The sequence below is a fragment of the Salmo salar genome, chromosome ssa01 (genome assembly GCF_905237065.1).
Source record: "Salmo salar chromosome ssa01, Ssal_v3.1, whole genome shotgun sequence".
Lineage (NCBI taxonomy): Eukaryota > Metazoa > Chordata > Actinopteri > Salmoniformes > Salmonidae > Salmo > Salmo salar.
In genome coordinates this window covers 134,503,906-134,523,818 of record NC_059442.1, presented here as the reverse complement: position 1 = coordinate 134,523,818, position 19,913 = coordinate 134,503,906, and the positions used below count along the sequence as shown (strand labels likewise).

General features: G+C 40.5%; 1 protein-coding gene across 3 annotated transcripts; it reads right to left on the bottom strand.

The window, feature by feature from the left end:
• Positions 1-20: 20 nt before the first annotated feature.
• Positions 21-10,188, bottom strand: LOC106563338 (E3 ubiquitin-protein ligase NEURL3). Of its 3 annotated transcripts, none has more exons than XM_045690053.1 (4): positions 9,613-10,188; positions 5,841-6,350; positions 5,541-5,723; positions 21-389 (listed from the first exon to the last, which is right to left on the bottom strand). In XM_045690053.1, the coding sequence occupies exons 1-4, from the start codon at positions 9,632-9,634 to the stop codon at positions 214-216; spliced, it is 891 nt and encodes a 296-aa protein (XP_045546009.1). In that variant the 5' UTR covers positions 9,635-10,188; the 3' UTR covers positions 21-213. The 3 variants fall into 3 exon arrangements, with proteins under 3 accessions (XP_045546009.1, XP_013984329.2, XP_045546017.1); XM_014128854.2 differs by having other exon boundaries at positions 21-432; positions 9,613-10,180; XM_045690061.1 differs by lacking the exon at positions 9,613-10,188 and adding an exon at positions 7,565-8,575.
• Between the last annotated feature and the right edge of the window lie 9,725 nt (positions 10,189-19,913).

Here is a 19,913-nt window from a genome sequence, read left to right as displayed (position 1 = left end):
TTATCAAATAAAAGAGAAACTTCATTTTGGGCGCATTTATTTACATTTGGATTAATTGACAAATAAAACATGTAATTCAGTGACATGTACATGCCTACATGTAGTATACATGCCTACACAATAACATAAGTCACAGTGAAAAATAGACAGTTGATATAAAAAAGAACAAGGGAAATGTTTACAATATTATGTACTAATATAATGCTGATTTGATCATCTTTGCTTTTCTCCCTCCTTTCCCCATCGGTCGGTCAACTTTTTATCCACTCTCCTCATCGCTGTATCTGATTGACTGGCGACACAGCGGGCAGTTTCCGAACTCGGCCGCGACCCGCAGGGCGCAGCGAGGGCACAGGCAGCGGTGGGTGCAGGGAAGGACCACAGAAGCTCTAGCAGATAGACACACCACACAATCGTCAGCGAAGTCCCGATCTAAAGTGCAGAATAAATAGAAAGCAAGTAACTTTACGCTCACCAACACAAGAGAGGCTGGCAAGAAAACTATATTGTAAATAGACCACAGTTCCTTTAGGTCAACAGAAATCCATATCCAATCATTGAAATAAAACTGTATTACAACTGCACAAGTGGCGACCCATCATTCAGGGTAGGTGGGGCACCTGTTTAGCAAAAAAAAAAGGTTTTTAGTTTTTGCATGTTATTTTGGCATTAATACGTGACACATCAGTTTGCAAACAATGTAAAAAAAAATGTATCGTTAATGAAGCGGTCTATTTTTTGCTTTCTTGAGTAAGGCAACTCCAATATGCAGGTGTTTCAGCCAAGCTCAGTGCTTTACGTGGTGGTGAGGCAGCCAGCGGAAAATATGGAGCGGTAATGTTCTCTTGTTGCGCTGTGATTGGCTCAGTGTTCTGTTACTCATGTTGATACTACGTCACCTCCAAATCTATGGGGAGAGCTCGAAAATTCAAGCCTCTTAGGTGCTGCAATAGGCTGCATTCAAACACTTAAAAGACACACCCTATCCCCTCAGCCCTCAAATGAAGTGGACACTTCTGATGACGTATCATGACGTCTGATGAGTATACACTTGCATGGCAAGAGGCAAGGGAGGAAGGAATGATTTTTAAAATGGACCGCCCTTGCCCGAAATTCGTCACTCGTTCATCGTGCGATGATTGTGCTTTCAGCCACTGTAGCTTGTGGGTGCTTAATATGCACTACAGTCAAATATGATTGCATGTTTACTTACATTAACTATATAATTATTAATATAGCCTACTGTATGATAGCAAATTAATTAGCTAACTAACGTTAGCCTGACTAGCTGGAACTTCTGAAGAAGGAAAATGTTTTATTTCTACAATTTCCAAAAGCTAACCAAACAAAAACATCATTACTTTTACGAGACGTGTTTGTGCTGTCATGTGCATTAGTAGCATAATTTCTAACCTTTTTACATTTGTTTTTACTTACACGTGTATGTTGACTTATCCATATTGACGTTGAGGTTTTAAGTTTTGGCTGACTTTTCTTAGCGGATGTACAATCATTCCGAATTTAATTATGGGACATTTCAGGCCCCAACGTGAACATAATTGTACACTCGCAAACGCGATCAAAAATGAGGGCTGAGGGGCTTACTTTGCGAACTTCCCTTGTTTGGCTAATCATTTGGACCGACGTCCAAGATGGTGACGGGGATTCCCCCAAGGGCAAAAGGTGAGGGTAAGTGGACGAGGGTGTGTCTTATGAGTTTGAAATGCAGCCATAGAGTTACATTAGAAGTGCCCATCCAAGAAGGCTCAAGGTCATTCGCCAAGGTAAAATTACGTCAAATCACATTATATCTACCGTAGCGTTGATTGGACTGATCATGCCAACATCATACTTTCAAAATCTTAGCTAGCAGTCATCATGAATCAAGTCGATAATCTACTGGAAAATCCTTTTCAAACATTGATTGAAGAGAAATTATGAAGAGAAATTATAGATAAAACGGATCGGTGCTCATCGGCCATTCGACATAAACATTACACAACAAGTTGTAAATCGCAAATTCAACAATGAGTGGTTTGGAAGGAATCTGTGGCTAACTGCAAGAATTGCAAAGCAATCACTAGCCTGCTGTGCAGTGGAGTGGATGTGTGGTCCAAGTCTGGGTTTAAGGGTATCTTTTCCAATTTTAAAAGGATAAACATTCAACATTGGCCATGCTGTCAATCCATTATGACTTCTGCTGCATTCAAAACAACTGGAAACTCGGAAATCTCAGACTTCAGTGAGTCCAAGACAACTGAGAACTCTGGAAAAAAAATTGCTCAGAATGGGAAAATATGTTTTGAACGGTCATCCAACTCGGAATTCCAAGTCGAGAACTCTGACCTCTTTCTAGCGCTCCAACCTGAAGATCACTGACGTCATGACCATGTTTTTTCCCCCCAGAGTTCCCAGTTGTCTTGAAAGCACCATAAATCCAGAGAGTGCTAGACTTTGATGACAAAATCTGTCCACAAAAGATTGTTGCGCCACCTTCCTGTTCAAGTGAGCACAGCACAACAATGTGAGTCCAACAATGGCTTGTATGCTGCTGCATAAATTATGTAATATGCCAGTCAGATATGTATACTGTAGCTAAGAAAGTAATACTAAGTGTATGGTGTGTAGTAAACTGTTAGTAGCCCATGTGTCTCACCCTAATAATTTGGTCCCTTTTCCCCCTCATAACTTAGCCTACTGTTCTGACTTGGTGGTGCACATGTAGCCTATAGCCTGTTTTAGAGAAATGTAATCATTGAATATTGTCTGCTTATATGCACCCTTTATTTATCCTACAGCTCTGACTTGGTGTACAGGGAGAACACTGTAAGAACGACCCATGTTCTGAATTCTGTCACTGTACATTACAAAAGTGCTGAACAAAATAGTTATATTGACTAAATCCGTCCTAGCTCGCTCATTAATATCTTAATCAAAGTTACGGATTGCCTCTTATCTGCTCGTCATCCCCTAATGCCAAAGTTTGTACATCTCAATTGTCAGTAGAAACCACATTTGTTTAAGCAAGTCAGCCATATCAGCTAGGTTTTTTTAAAAGGCTGTAAATGATGCTGAATGAATTGTTTCGCTGCCAGACAAGGCTCTACTGATAGGCAGCTGTAGCAGTGGAAAGGAGTTGGGACAGCTTTATGTTGGCCCTAACAGTGTGTGTGCACCGTTTGTCACCGTTATATTGCAATGAATGTATTGTTCAGGCTTGTTTAGTGGCTTTGCTGGCAGGCATCTACACATTTTCTTTTTTTTGAGTTTGCCCCACCAAGATTTAAATTGCATTCAGAAGGTATTGAGACCCCTTGACTTTTTCCACATTTTGTTACGTTACAACCTTATTCTAAATTTGATTACATTAATGTGTTTCCTCAATCTACACACAATACTCCATAATGACACATCGAAAAAAAACTGGTTTTTAAACATTTTTGCTAATTTATACAAAATTAAAAACATATCTTATTTTCTTAGATATTCAGACCCTTTGCTATGAGACTTGAAATTGAGCTTAGGTGCATCCTGTTTCCAATGATAATCCTTGAGATTTGACTGGAGTCCACCTTTGGTAAATTCAATTGATTGGACATGATCTGGAAAGGCACACACCTGTCTATATATGGTCCCACGGTTGAAAGGGCGTGTCAGAGCAAAAACCAAGCCATGACGTCGAAGAAATTGTCCCTAGAGCTTTGAGACAGGATTGTGTCGAGGCACAGACCTGGGGAAGGGTAACAAAAACTGTCTGCAGCATTTAAGTCCTCAAGAACACAGTGGACTCTATCATTCTTAAATGGAAGAAGTTTGGAACCACCAAGACTCTTCCTAGAGCTGGCCACCCGGCCAAACTGAGCAATCGGGAGTGAAGGGCCTTGGTCAGGCAGGTGACCAAAAACCCGATGGTCACTCTGACAGAGCTCCAGATGGAAGCCACTCCTCAGTAAAAGGCACATGACAGCCCGCTTGGAGTTGGCCAAAAGACACCTAAAAGGTGTCAAGGAAACAAGATTCCCTGGTCTAATGAAATCAAGATTGAACTCTTTGGCCTGAATGCCAAGCGTCACGTCTTGAGGAAACCTGGCTCCATCCTTACGGTGAAGCATGGCGGTGGCAGCATCATGCTGTGGGGATGTTTTTAAGCGGCAGGGACTAGGAGACTAGTCAGGATAGAGGGAAAGATGAATGGAGCAAAGTACAGAGAGATCCTTGACGAAAACCTTTTCCGGAGCACTCAGGACCTCAGACTTGGGCGAAGGTTCACCTTCCAACAGAACAACGACCTTAAGCACACAGCCAAGACAATGCAGGAGTGGCTTCGGGACAAGTCTCTGAATGTCCTAGAGTGGTCCAGCCAGAGCCTTGAACCCAATCAAACATCTCTGGAGAGACTTGAAAATAGCTGTGCAGCGACACTCCCCATCGAACCTGACAGAGCATGAGAGGATCTGCAGAGAAGAATGGGAGAAATTCCACAAATACAGGTGTGCCAAGCTTGTAGCGTCATACTCAAGAAGACTCAAGGCTGAAATCACTGCCAAAGGTGCTTCAACAAAGTACTGAGTAAAGGGTCTGAATACTTATTTAAATGTGATTTCAGTTATGATTTTTAATACATTTGCAAAAAATTCAAAAAAACTGTTTTTGCTTTGTCATTATGGGGTATTGTGTGTAGATAGATGAGGAAAAAAACTATTTAATTAATTTTAGAATAAGGCTGTCACATAACAAAATGTGTAAAAACTCAAGGGGTCTGAATACTCTTCGAATGCACTGTATATGCTAAAATTGTCACTGCAACTGTATCAACTTTGTAAATATCTACACTCGCCAACCTGAATGCCTATCCTTTTGGGGGGCCCTAAGCGAGATTTGTTAGGAGGCCCCCTCTTGAAGGTGGGTAGAAAAATGTACATTTTAAAATGAATTTCCTGCAATTCTACAGATTTTGCCATGAGGAGTAGAGAAAATGTTGCAGTTATAAAGCAAGCTTTATACAATTCTACACATGTTGCCATTGGGTGGAGAAAAGCTTAGCAATTTTATAACAAATATAATTTTGCCATGGGGCAGAGAGAACAAATATGCAGTTTTACAGCTAATTTCCTGCAATTCTAGACATTTTGTCAAGACTTAGGCCACATTAATGATATATGAGTGAGAGTGACTAACAAAATCAATGGGGGAGATCAGGGCCATTGGGCACATGCTCAGTGCCATTGGGCACATGGTATTCGGCCATGGTTACTACAAACTTAGATAGCTTACCAATCTAAAAACTGTTAGCTGACATGGCTAATTGAGTGACTGTCAATGACTGACATAAGAAAAAAACTGCTGATACACAACCAAATTTCGAAATTGCACCTTGTGTATTCTACTATTCTAATTCTCAACAGTAAGTTGAATATATATATATATATATATGAATGAATTTATTTATTTTGGTCGGGGTCCCCTAGTGGCTGAGATTGTTTGTCGCTTATGCCTGGAGCCGGCACTGTCTGGCTTTAATAATGCAGTTAGTTACACACCTATTGAGGGGTCTATCTGTGTGGTGGTGATAGGGTCAGCAGAGAGCCTGTAGTCCTGAGGGGTGTGACAGGGATGACCCTTGTTCACACACATGCAGCTGTCCTCATGAGACACAGAGGGAGGAGAAGGGACAGGACAGGACTTCTGGATCCGCAACTTCAGTAAGCCTTTCTTTTCTGATCCTGAAAAAGGAAGGAAGAACATAAAGCACTGATCAGTCGGAGTTAATGTGATACTATCTAAAAATAAAAGATAGTACAAGCTACTTTATCAACCAAGAAATTCACCATGTGCCTCACCCAATAGGAGCACAGCTCTGGTCTGTCCGTAGACATCTATCATGGCCCACAGGGGGCGTGTCACATCCACCCCCTTCAGTAGCTTGTACCTCAAACCATTTGGCCCCTCGTAAACCAGGATTCCTCGAGGGGTCACCCAGAAGCGGAGCTCTGCCCCTGGCATGATGAGGCTGGAGGGCACGGTGGATGCCCAGTACCCATAGGTGGTTGTGAGGTCAGGGATGGCCATAGCAGGAGGGAAGAGGGGCCCAGAGGAGGAGGGGGGTATGATGGTGAAGCCCAGCCGCAGAGCTCCATGCCAGTGTTGGTCACAACATTCCACCCGCAGATGTATCTTCTCCTGGACCCTGATTGGACGACTGCTGAAAGTCAGACCATTCTGGAAGGTCTCTCTGTCCCTCTCCACACGTCTACCTCCCAGACTCAGACACACATTGGTCCCCAAGGCCCCTTTGTGGAACGACAGGGGCCCCAGACAGTGACGCCCACATATATTGGGTGGATACATCTCTAAAGGGGAGGGAGGAAGATTGTTAGCAAAACATTATAAAACACAATTAAACAATCAGCTGACATTATTTACCAGGCAAGTTTACCTTCCTTTAAAACCTAAAGATAACAGAGATTTTAAACTTTCTCGCAGATGGCTGACAAGTCAAAACATGTGGGAAGACTAAGTTTATGGATTGAATCTGTTTAGTACCTTAAACATGTTTCATGTGTTGTATAGAATATTCATGAACTTTATTATTATATCATGGTGTTGACTACACTTAAGCAGAAATGTCCTTTCGTTTATGGTTTAATTATTTGCTAAATATGGGTTAATCTTTCAATATGAACATCAAATCAAAGTTTATTTGTCACATGTGCCGAATACAAACTTACAGTAAAATGCTTACTTACAGGCTCTAACCAACAGTGCAATTTTTAAGTAAAAGAAAGGTATTACAGTTGAAGTCAGAAGTTTACATACACTTAGGTTGGAGTCATTAAAACTTATTTTTCAACTACTCCACAAATTTCTTGTTAACAAACTATAGTTTTGGCAAGTCGGTTAGGACATCTACTTTGTGCATGACACAAGTAATTTTTCCAACAAATGTTTACAGACAGATTATTTCACTTATAATTCAATGTATCACAATTCCAGTGGGTCAGAAGTTTACCTACACTAAATTGACTGACATTAAAATGTCAGACTATGGTTTGCAATTTCACATGGGGACAAATATCGTACTTTGTAAACTTCTGACCCACTGGGAATGTGATGAAAGAAAGAAAATCTGAAATAAATCCTTCTCTCTACTATTATTCTGACATTTCACAATCTACAAATAACGTTGTGATCCTAACTGACCTAAAACAGGGAATTTTTACTAGGATTAAATGCCAGGAATTGTGAAAAATTGAGTTTAAATGTATTTGGCTAAGGTGTATGTAAACTTCCGATTTCAACTGTAGGTGAACAATAGATAAGTAAAGAAATAAAAACTGTAAAAAAGACAGTGAAAAATAACATTAGCGAGGCTATATACAGTAGCGAGGCTATAAAAGTAGCAAGCTATATATAGGCACCAGTTAGTCGGGCTAATTGAGGTAGTATGTACATGTAGGTATAGTTAAAGTGACTATGCATATATAATAAACAGAGAGTAGCAGCAGTGTAAAAGAGGGATTGGGGGGGCACACAATGCAAATAGTCCGGGTAGGCATTTGATTACCTGTTCAAATGTCTTATGGCTTGCGGGTAAAAACTGTTGAGAAGCCTTTTGGTCCTAGACTTGGCGCTCCAAGTACCGCTTGCCATACGGTAGTAGAGAGAACAGTTTATGACTGCAGCTTAGCCCCAGTGATGTACTGGGCCGTACGCACTACCGTCATGTTACGGATCTTTCAGTTTCATTATTTGTCAATATGTCTCGTGCTAAACCCTTCTATTTTTTCCATAGTCCAAAAGTCATATGAATGACTACATTGTCATTATTATATGCAAGCCATTTCTCTGAAACATCCTCCTTATACCTTGCTCTACATGATTAACAAGATCACGTGGGAAGCAAGTTTTCAATACTGAAACTGATGTTAAACTCTATACATAGTGTACTGCATATTATGACTCCGCAAACATTCCACTGTATGTGCTTGTATGGTATCATTTACCTGGGTGCATTTCTCAGCGGCTTTCATTAAATCATTTGGTAGATACTTGCTAATAATTGGTCCCTAATTATTACATTTGCAAATTTAGAAATGATGTTAATTTCATTACTTGCACCATCTACACAAACAACAATGGAAATCTTTCCTGTTATTAACCTAATCTCACAGGTTACCATTTAATATTAAAGTTGCCATTTTTTGTTAGTTTTTACCTGGTTATTTCAAGACTTTTGAAATAGTTCAAATGATTCACTGCAGTTGTTTTGATGCTTTGTTCACATCCTGGTTGTGAAGTATGCATTTATCAAATCTGTACAATTGATTGTTTTTAATTGTTGTATATATTTATTTAGAAAACCCCAGCTGTTTACTCAATTACAGGAAATAGTTTACATACTCCTCTCGGTCAAGGTCCCTTTTTATGGCCTAGAATAAATAGACTCAGGGGTCTCCCGAGTGGCGCAGTGCTAGCTGTGTGTCACGTCCTGACCATAGAAGCTTTTATTTTCTATGGTAGAGTAGGTCAGGGCGTGACGGGGTTGTGTCTAGTTTTGATTTTCTATGTTGTCATGTTCTTGTTTCTGTATTTCTATGTTGTTTTTTGGGATGATCTCCAATTAGAGGCAGCTGGTCATCGTTGTCTCTAATTGGAGATCATACTTAAGTAGTTTTTTTCCCACCTGGGTTTGTGGGAGATTGTTTTTGAGTTAGTGTATGTTGCACCTCTTCGTCACGGTTTGTTGTTTTTTGTTCTTTTGTTTTTTTGTATATCTTGCAAAGTTTCACAGTGAAAATAAAATGTGGAACGATACACACGCTGCACTTTGGTCCCATTCTTCAGACAGCCGTGACACTGTGCCACTAGAGATTCTGGGTTTGAGTCCAGGCTCTGTCGCAGCCGACCGGGAGACCCATGGGGCGGCGCACAATTGGCCCAGCATCGTCTGGGTTAGGGGAGGGTTTGGCCGGCAGGGATGTCTTTGTCCTATCACGCACTAGTGACTCCTGTAGCGGGAAGGGCGCAGTGCACGCTGACATGGTCGCCAGGTATACAATGTTTCCTCCGACACATTGGTGCGGCTGGCTTCCAGTGCGGCTTAGTTGGGTTTCGGAGGATGCATGGCTCTCGACCTTCGCCTCTCCCAAGTCCGTTACAGGAGTTGCAGCGATGAGACAAGACTAACTACTACCAATTGGATACCACGAAATTGGGGAGGAAAAAGGAGTAAAAAAAAAAAATAATAATGAATAGACTCAACTATACTTAAGTATATTTAAAACCTTTTACTCAAGTAGTATTTTACTTGAGTCATTTTCTATTAAGGTATATTTACTTTTACTCAAGTATGAGAATTGGGTACTTTTTCCACCACTAATAAAAACAACGCTACAGAGCGCCAGTAACAGATCTTCAGTTTAACTCTCTAGAAAGCATGCATATCAGTTAACTACATACTTTTTGTGCAAAATGTTGGCAAATATTATTTAAAATTTTGAATGTCTAATTCTATCTACATTTCTAATTAATTTAAGTACACGTGTTATATCTGTCTAGACATCTGTTGATGAATACATCAGAATGTGAATAATATTAATATTGTATTCTTACCAGTGCTCCTACCAATCTCCATCCTCTTCAGGTTTGCCTGTCTTGAAGTTTGCTTCTTCCCATGGAGTCTTCAGACTGGACTGATACAGTAGCAAGGCAGCAGTGATGTTGGCTCTTCTTAGTGTGGCGTGTATAGTTTTGTTTTGAGACAGCACAACCTCTTCAGTTAAAGGTTGGGGGAGTGGCATAACACAGCCTCACCTACCCACTCTTCTCCATATCACGTTGTCTTTGCTTAGCAAAATTACTTGGCAATATTTACACTTTAACTGTTTTATTTCATGTCTGCAATAAAGTAGAGGGGATGCCGGATCTGACAATTAATCTTGATGATTGTACAGTCGTCTCAAGTAAAACTGAAAGGACCTTGGCGTTACTCTGGACCCTGATCTCTCTTTTGACGAACGTATCAAGACTATTTCAATGACAGCTTTTTTCCCATCTACGTAACGTTGCAAAAATAAGAACATTTCTGTCCAAAGATGCAGAAAAGTTAATCCATGCTTGTGTCACTTCTAGCTTAGACTACTGCAATGCTCTACTTTCCTGCTACCTGGATAAAGCACTAAATAAACTTCAATTAGTGCTAAACATGGTTACTAGAATCTTGACTAGAACCAAAAAAGAATTAATATTACTCCAGTGTTAGCCTCTCTACACTGGCTTCTTGTTAAGGCTAGGGTTGATTAAGGTTTTACTGCTAACCTACAAAGCATTATATTGGCTTGCTCCTACCTCTCTCCCCAATTTGGTCCTGCCATACATACAGTTGAAGTCGGAAGTTTACATACACCTTAGCCAAATATTTAAACTCAGTTTTTCACAATTCCTGACATTTAATCCTACTAAAAATTCCCTGTCTCAGGTCAGTTAGGATCACCACTTTATTTTAAGAATGTGAAATGTCAGAATAATAGTAGAGAATGATTTATTTCAGCTTTTCACCTTCCCAGTGGGTCAGAAGTTCACATACACTCAGTTAGTATTTGGTAGCATTGCCTTTAAATTGTTTAACTTGGGTCAAACGTGTCGGGTAGCCTTCCACAAGCTTCCCACAATAAGTTGGGGTAATTTTGGCCCATTCCTCCTGACAGAGCTGGTATAACTGAGTCAGGTTTGTAGGCCTCCTTGCTCGCACACGCACTTTCAGTTCTTCCCACAAATGTTCTATAGGCTTGAGGTCAGGGCTTTGTGATGGCCACTCCAATACCTTGACTTTGTTATCCTTAAGCCATTTTTCCACAACTTTGGAAGTATGCTTGGGGTCATTGTCCATTTGGAAGACCCATTTGCGACCAAGCTTTAACTTCCTGACTGATGTCTTGAGATGTTGCTTCAATATAGCCACAATTTTATTTCTCATGATGCCATCTATTTTGTGAAGTGCACCAGTCCCTCCTGCAGCAAAGCACCCCCACAACATGATGCTGCCACCCCCCGTGCTTCACGGTTGGGATGGTGTTCTTCGGCTTGCAAGCCTCCCCCTTTCCCCTCCAAACATAACGATGGTCATTATGGCCAAACAGTTCTATTTTTGTTCCATCAGACCAGAGGACATTTCTCCAAAAAGTACAATCTTTGTCCCCATGTGCAATTGCAAACCGTAGTCTGGCTTTTTTATGGCGGTTTTGGAGCCGTGGCTTCTTCCTTGCTGAGCGGCCTTTCAGGTTATGTCAACATAAGACTCGTTTTACTGTGGATATAGATACTTTTGGACCTGTTTCCTCCAGCATCTTCACAAGGTCCTTTGCTGTTGTTCTGGGATTGATTTGCACATTTCACACCAAAATACATTCATCTGTAGGAGGCAGAATGCGTCTCCTTCCTGAGTGGTATGACGGCTGCGTGGTCCCATGGTGTTTATACTTGCGCACTATTGTTTGTACAGATGAACGTGGTACCTTCAGGCATTTGGAAATTGCTCCCAAGGATGAACCAGACTTGTGGAGGTCTATAAATTTTTTCTGAGGTCTTGGCTGATTTCTTTTGATTTTCCCATGATGTCAAGCAAAGAGGCACTGAGTTTGAAGGTAGGCCTTGAAATACATCCACAGGTACATCTCCAATTGACTCAAATGATGTCAATTGGCCTATCAGAAGCTTCTAAAGCCATGACATCATTTTCTGGAATTTTTGCAAGCTGTTTAAAGGCACAGTCAACTTAGTGTATGTAAACTTCTGACCCACTGGAATTGTGATACATTGAATTATAAGTGAAATAATCTGTCTGTAAACATTTGTTGGAAAAATTACTTGTGTCATGCACAAAGTAGATGTCCTAACCGACTTGCCAAAACTATAGTTTGTTAACAAGAATTTGTGGAGTGGTTGAAAAACGAGTTTTAATGACTCCAACCTAAGTGTATGTAAACTTCCAACTTCAACTCTATATGATGACTTTACTTGCATAAAAACGTGGATACTGGATAAGAAAAAGAGTTACAGCACAGACATCAATGACAACCCTTTGAAAAGGAAGGGAAACAACAACTTATGATCAACTGAGAGATGACATGGGTTCAAGATGAATCCAAACAATCCAGGGTTTGGTTGCCCAGTGGCTGTCTGGACCACTTTTCTCTGGACCACATGCGACCCTTCATGCACCAGTCTACTGCACAGACCACCCTCTACATGCTCAGATAAGGCTGTCCAGGCATCAGTCAGGTCAAGACCAGCACAACATTGAACCCTAAAGGTCAAACAAGATATTGAGACATCAGGTCTGGTGCCCTACTCTCTGAATTGGCCAGCTTTGGAGCCATCCCGTCCCAGCATCGACTGCAGGACTGTGCATAGTCAGCATGCACCCTACCCCTGCCTGTTGCCATCTCCATGCCCAAGGTGGAGGTAACATCTCAGGGCCACAGCCTGGAGTTCAGGGGACACACTAGATGGACTCAAGGCAGCTGCAGTGGAAAAGAGAAGAACAAAGGTGAGTTAAGGGATTATGTGTTATCAGCAATATAATTTTTAAAATACCAGTCCAATCAGCATACCTAAAATTAAAACAGCGGTGAAATCTGAAAGGCATTATGATATTCATAAAACTTGAAATGTTCAATATGGTTATACAGAATTTAAATTGAACTGTGAAGGGACATTGTGATGTGTTTACTGTGTTGTTTTCTCTAATCTGAGACAGAGGCAATACAGAGAGCAAAGTTAAACACACCAGACCAATCAACTCTTGAACCTGGAGAAAACCTTTCAACAATATAAGTACCAGTCTTAAGATGGAAAAAGCCAAGCTGCAGTGGTATAAAGTACTTAAGTAAAAATACTTGAATTTTTTTTACTTTTACTCGATCACATTCCTAATGAAAATAATGTACTTTCTACTCCATACATTTTCCCTGACACCCAAAAGTACTCGTTACATTTTGAATGCTTAGCAGGACAGGAAAATGGTCTAATTCACGGACTTCAAGAAAAAATCCCTGGTCATCCCTACCGCACCTGATCTGGCGGACTCACTAAACACAAATGCTTTGTTTGCAAATTATGTCTGAGTATTGGAGTGTGCCCCTGGCTATCAGTAAAAAAAATAAAACCCCAGAAAATTGTGTCATCTGGCTTGCTTGATATAAGGAGTTTTAAATTATTTACTTTTACTTTTGATACTTAAGTAGGGTTTTACTGGGTGACTTTCACTTTTACTTGAGTCATTTTCTATTAAGGTATCTTTACTTTTACTCAAGAATGAAACTTGGGTACTTTTTCCTCCACTGCTAAACTGGCTCACACACTGAACATGACACATAGCCAGAAGGCATCAACACATACAGAGACATTAATAAATTATATTCTAACATCCCTTTCAGTTTCAATTTTACTCCCAGTCATACAGCATGACTGTCTTAACCAATCAACAAGAGAGACAATAAAGCCATAAAACAAAGGACTTTAGTGATATGAAATCATACGTACCGATTCTGTAAACTGAGACGGCTACAGTTCAAGTAAATCGGTTTGCTTCGTGGCCCAACATCATTTAGTCCTTCACACTTACACTCATTTTATCCTGATAAATGGTTCCAGAAACGGTTTTGTTGCATGACAAAGAAAAAATGTTGTTTAAGTAGTGGTCAGTCCAGCTGTTGATACAAACTACAGTGCACACTAAAACTTCTCTTCTCCCATCAGGTATGGTTTCAGAACCACCGGACTAAGTGGAGAAGGAAGCAGAGTGTGTCCCAGTCTGTCTACACAAGGGGGCTGCTGGGAGCAGAGTGGGGAAGCCCCTGGTGTTACCTCAGAAGTGCATGGGGATTATGACAGACCACTGGACCCTAACTATGACGAACAAAGAATCCACCTTTTGCTGTGCAAGCATTGTAAGGCTGTCTCAACTTCTCAGTTCCAACCCATACATCTACCTGAGTGACTGTCACTCTCGGTCCAGTTGCTCAATTTACTTACAATGAGACACAAGAGGAGCTTGAAATAACTACGTTTCTCTTGTACAATCACAGAGCCACATAGTTGGGCAAAAGTAAAACTTGATCATTTCTAATTGTTGATCTGACCATGACATTCCCAGACCATGTAGACCACTGATAATTAAACAGAAAGTGCAGGTGTGGGTCTTTTCCAAATTTTTTGTAATAAAAAAAACCCTGTTTATAACAGTAACACTCGGGTGTTAATTAACAACATTCCTACATCAGGTAAACATTGCAGACTGTATGATAACACAAGTAGCTTATAAATATACTGAATGAATTGTGTGGAAACAAGCTTAAAGCTTCAGGTGCATTGCGCAAACAATCTTCATTCTTCTTGCGTGTCGCAGAGCAGCACAGAGCTGTTTTTGGGGGGTTTTGCAGCACAGAGCTGTTGTGAAGGAAGTTGTCAAAGAAATTAGTTTGTGTTTATACAGGACCTCCCGCTCTCACATACCGTCAACCAATCATGTCAATGCGGAGCTATACGGAGCCCTCCAAATTACTTCAACATTTGGAGCTGCGATACAGAGCTCAATTTGGTAATTGCGTCACACCAACCATACGTCGCCTCCGACCACACATTTTCAGATCAAGCATAAATTGGCTCTTATTTTAGAGGATTTACCATTATACCTACATTATATCTCGAGAAGAAGTGTGGGGAACCAAATCACTTGGTCATAATGCCTTGTGAAGGATTGCAGAGATAATCTTAATGATTGAACCATTAGTTGTTTTGTGAAGTTTACAGGTCATAAAGGGCTTGTAACAATGTTTGCCAAGCCTTAACAAAAAACAATCAGGTAGAATATTTTTATATCAGCTGGGCAAGCCTCTTAGAGTGTGGTTTAATGATTTACAGAAGATCTGATACTGTGCTGGTAATGAGTGAGTATGTTTGTGTGTCCACACAGGATCCATTGAATAAAGGCAACTATAGCCTGGTCCCAGATCTGCTTGTGCTCTGGCCAACTCCATTGCCATTATTGTCAAGCCGAACATTACTAATTCCATAAGGAGTTGCCAAGAGAGCAGAAAGACTGCCACCCAGGCTAGGACAACCCCCAAGGGAAGCCACAAATGCTGAGACAAAAGTTGACAATATCAAAAGAGTAAGTTTTAATTATCAATACAACACATTCAATGAGCTTTGATAATGGGCTTTGGTAACACGGTCTCCCATGTCATGATCTCTATCGTCTAGGACAGGGACAGATAGACCTATTATCTGTATCTATGGTCTGCTGTTGCTTGGTAACCTTTCCTCCCGTTTTCAAAATATGCATAAATGGGTTGTTCCACGAATAGAGTGCCTTTTGCATCCCTTTGATATTTTAAGTAGTAATTGTGCACCACTATTGCTTTCTAAAAGTCCCCTTTAATGTAAGACACATGACAAATTCCATAAATCCAATTTTTTATATAAATAGATTGGCTTAAATGCACCCCCCCAACAACAACAAAAAATCAGCATTGCCAAAAATCTGTCCTTCATGTTTTTCCGTCTTCTAGGATTATTTTAATCCACTTAACCCAAAAATGTTCACCATCATTGTAAAACCCTAAAAACTTGAAACATTAGTGATTAATTTATGTTTGTCTGTCATTTTAGGGGCCACCCTGCCCTGATAGGTGAATTTAACTCTCATTTTAATATAGTGAAACTATTCCTTTTAAAAAAAGAAATTCTAAAGAAACATTTAACGTCTAATAGTTGAACCATAGTGTAAAAGCAGGTTCTGGTTCTACTGTTTTTTGAAAATATTTGGTGTTGTGTGGTGGAAAACTGAGCAGGTCAAGCATAACATGTCGATCTCAAAGCTGCCCTTTTTCAACATCACTAAGGTATTGTTGATGCAGGTGCCTGAGTGGGAAACAGTCACGCCGTGACATTACACACTCACACAGATCCAAAACAGTGTGAATCTTTAAATACAGCGTGAATCTTAGATAATGGCGCCAGAGATGGCTGCCGCTTTACGGTCCCCTAACCAATTGTGCATGTTTTTTCGCGTTACTTGTAACTTATTTTGTACATTATGTTTCTGCCGCCGTGTCTAATGACCAAAAAGAGCTTCTAGATATCAGGACAGCAATTACTCACACCGTACTGAAGAGAATTTTTTCTTTAACGAGTGGGACGAAGGACTTACTCCAGACACTCGACAAGACCCTCATCATCGTCATTCGCAGGAGAAAGAGACTAGAGACTGAGATATTGGGGACGTAGGTCTGGGTGCCTTGTAAGAATCTGACGGCGAGTGTGTAATCTGCCCATATCATCGATCCTATTAGCCAACGTACAATCACGGTATAATAAAATAGATGAACTACAAGCACATATATCCTACCAACGGGATATTTAAAAACTGTAATATCTTATGTTTCAACAAGTCGTGGCTGAACGATGACATTAATAACATACAGCTGGCGGGTTTTACACTTTTCAGCAGGATAGAACAGCAGCCTCTGGTAAGACAAGGGGTGGCGGTCTATATTTGTAAACAACAGCTGGTGCATGAAATATAAGGACGTCTCAAGGTTTTGCTTGCCTGAGGTAGAGTATCTCATGACAAGCTGTAGACCACACTATTTACCAAGAGGGTTCTCATCTATATTCTTCGTAGCTGTCCATTTACCACCACAAACCGATGTTGGCACTAAGACCGTACTCAATGAGCTGTATACGGCCATAAGCAAACAGGAAGACACTAATCCAGAGGTGGCGCTCCTAGTGGCCAGGGACTTTAATGCAGGGAAATTTAAATATGTTTCCTCATTTCTATCAGCATGTTAAATTTGCAACCACAGGGGAAAAAGAAACTCTAGACCACCTTTACTCCACAATCAGAGGCACGTACAAAGCTCTCCCTCGCCCTCCATTTTACAAATCTGACCATTATTCTAGACTCCTGATTTCTGCTTACAAGCAAAAACTAAAGCAGGGAGCGCCAGTGACTCGGTCAATAAAAAAGTGATCAGATTAAGCAGATGCTAAGCTACAGGACAGTTTTGCTAGCACAGACTGGAATACAGTGGCTTGTGAAAGTATTCACCCCCTTGGCATTTTTCCTATTTTGCTACCTTACAACCTGGGATGAAAATAGATTATTTATTTTTTTTGGGGGGGGGGGGGTTATATCATTTGATTTACACAACACGCCTACCACTTTAAAGATGCAAAATACTTTTTTTGAAACAAACAAAAAATAAGACAAAAAAAAACTGAACTTGAGCGTGCATAACTATTTTTATAACCCAATGCTGATCTGTACTTCTCCACAAGTTAGTGGTATTGCAGACTCTGGGGCCTTTCAAAACAGGTGTATATATACACTGAGATCATGTGACACTTAAATAAAGTCCACCTGTGTGCAATCTAACTAATTATATAACTTATGAATGTAATTGGTTGCACCGGATCTTATTTAGGGGCTTCATAGCAAAGGGGGTGAATACATATGCACGCACCACTTTTCCGTTATTTATTTTGTATAATTTTTTTTTAGGGATGAATACTTTTGCAAGGCACTGCATGTTCTGGGATTCATCAATAAGTGCATCGATGACATTGTCACAACAGTGAATGTACGTACATTAGAGGTTGACCGATTAATCGGAATCGCTGATTAATTAGGGCCGATGTCAAGTTTTCATAACAATCGGTAATGGGTATTTTTGGCCACCGATTTGCCGATTTTTTATTTTTTTTATTTTTTTATTTTATAAATATTTTTTAACTAGGCAAGTCAGTTAAGAACATATTATTTTCAATGACAGCCTAGGAACGGTGGGTTAACTGCCTTGTTCAGGGGCAGAACGACAGAATTTTACCTTGTCAGCTTGGGGATTCAATCTTGCAACCTTACGGTTAACTAGTCCAACGCTCTAACCACCTGCTTTACATTGCACTCCACGAGGAGCCTGCCTGTTACGCGAATGCAGTAAGAAGCCAAGGTAAGTTGCTAGCTAGCATTAAACTTATCTTATAAAAAACAATCAATCAATCATAATCACTAGTTAACTACACGTTTGATGATATTACTAGTTTATCTAGCCTGTCCTGCGATGCATATAATCGATGCGGTGCGTTGCGAACTGTGTGAAGACTATTTCTTCCTAACAAAGACAGCCAACTTAGCCAAACGGGGGATGATTTAACAAAAACGCATTTGCGAAAAAAAGCACAATCGTTGCACGAATGTACCTAACCATAAACATCAATGCCTTTCTTAAAATCAATACACAGAAGTATATATTTTTAAACCTGCCTATTTAGCTAAAAGAAATCCAGGTTAGCAGACAATATTAACCAGGTGAAATTGTGTCACTTCTCTTCCGTTCATTGCACGCAGTCAGGGTATATGCAACAGTTTGGGCCACCTGGCTCGTTGCGAACTAATTTGCCAGAATTTTACGTAAGTATGACATAACAATGAAGGTTGTGCAATGTAACAGGAATATTTAGACTTATGGATGCCACCCGTTAGACAAAATACGGAATGGTTCCGTATTTCACTGAAAGAATAAACGTGATAGTTTACGGATTCGACCATATTAATGACCTAAGGCTCGTGTTTCTGTATGTTATTATGTTATAATTAAGTCTATGATTTGATAGAGCAGTCTGACTGAGCGATGGTAGGCACCAGCGGGCTCGTAAGCATTCATTCAAAACAGCACTTTCGTGCGTTTTGCCAGCAGCTCTTCGCAATGCATTGCGCTGTTTATGACTTCAAGCCTGTCAACTCCCAAGATTAGGCTGGTGTAACCGATATGAAATGGCTAGCTAGTTAGCGGGTGCGCGCTAATAGCGTTTCAAACGTCACTCGCTCTGAGACTTGGAGTAGTTGCTTCCCTTGCTCTACATGGGTAACGCTGCTTCGAGGGTGGCTGTTGTCGATGTGTTCCTGGTTCGAGCCCAGGTAGGAGCGAGGAGAGGGACGGAAGCTATACTGTTACACTGACAATACTAAAGTGCCTATAAGAACATCCAATAGTCAAAGGTATATGAAATACAAATCGTATAGAGAGAAATAGTCCTATAATAACTACAACCTAAAACTGCTTACCTGGGAATATTGAAGACTCATATTAATAAAAGGAACCACCAGCTTTCATATGTTGTCATGTTCTGAGCAAGGAACTTAAATGTTAGCTTTCTTACATGGCACATAATACCCTTTTACTTTGTTCTCCAACACTTTATTTTTGCATTATTTAAACCAAATTGAACATGTTTCATTATTTATTTGTGCCTAAATTGATTTTATTGATGTATTATATTAAGTTAAAATAAGTGTTCATTCAGTATTGTTGTAATTGTCATTATTACAAATAAAAAATAAAAAACATTGGCCGATTAATCGGTATCGACTTTTTTGGCCCCCCAATAATCGGTATTGGTATCGGCGTTGAAAGTCATAATCGGTCAACCTCTAACGTACATACACCAAACAGAAGCCATGGATTACAGGCAACATCCGCACTGAGCTAAAGGGTAGAGCTGCCGCTTTCAAGGTGCGGGACTCCAACCCGGAAGCTTATAAGAAATCCCGCTATGCCCTCCAACGAACCATCAAACAGGCAAAGCGGCAATACAGGACCAAGATCCAATCGTACTACACCGGCTCCGACGCTCGTCGGATGTAACAGGGCTTGCAAACTATTACAGTCTCCAAAGGGAAGCACAGCTGCGAGCTGCCCAGTGACACGATCCTACCAGACATGCTAAATTACTTCTATGCTCGCTTCGAGGCAAGTAACACTGAAACATGCATAAGAACATAAACTGTTCCAGACAACTGTGTGATCACGCTCTCCGTAGCCCATGTAAGACCTTTAAACAGGTCA

Bases quoted from the DNA above. Each gene is read 5' to 3' on its own strand.
- LOC106563338 (XM_045690053.1), bottom strand. From the start codon at position 9,634: ATGGAGATTGGTAGGAGCACTG. The intron at 6,351-9,612 runs GTAAGAATACAA...CCTCCCCTTTAG, and splicing joins GGAGATTGGTAGGAGCACTG to AGATGTATCCACCCAATATA. The intron at 390-5,540 runs GTGTGTAACTAA...TCTATCTGCTAG, and splicing joins ACAGATAGACCCCTCAATAG to AGCTTCTGTGGTCCTTCCCT.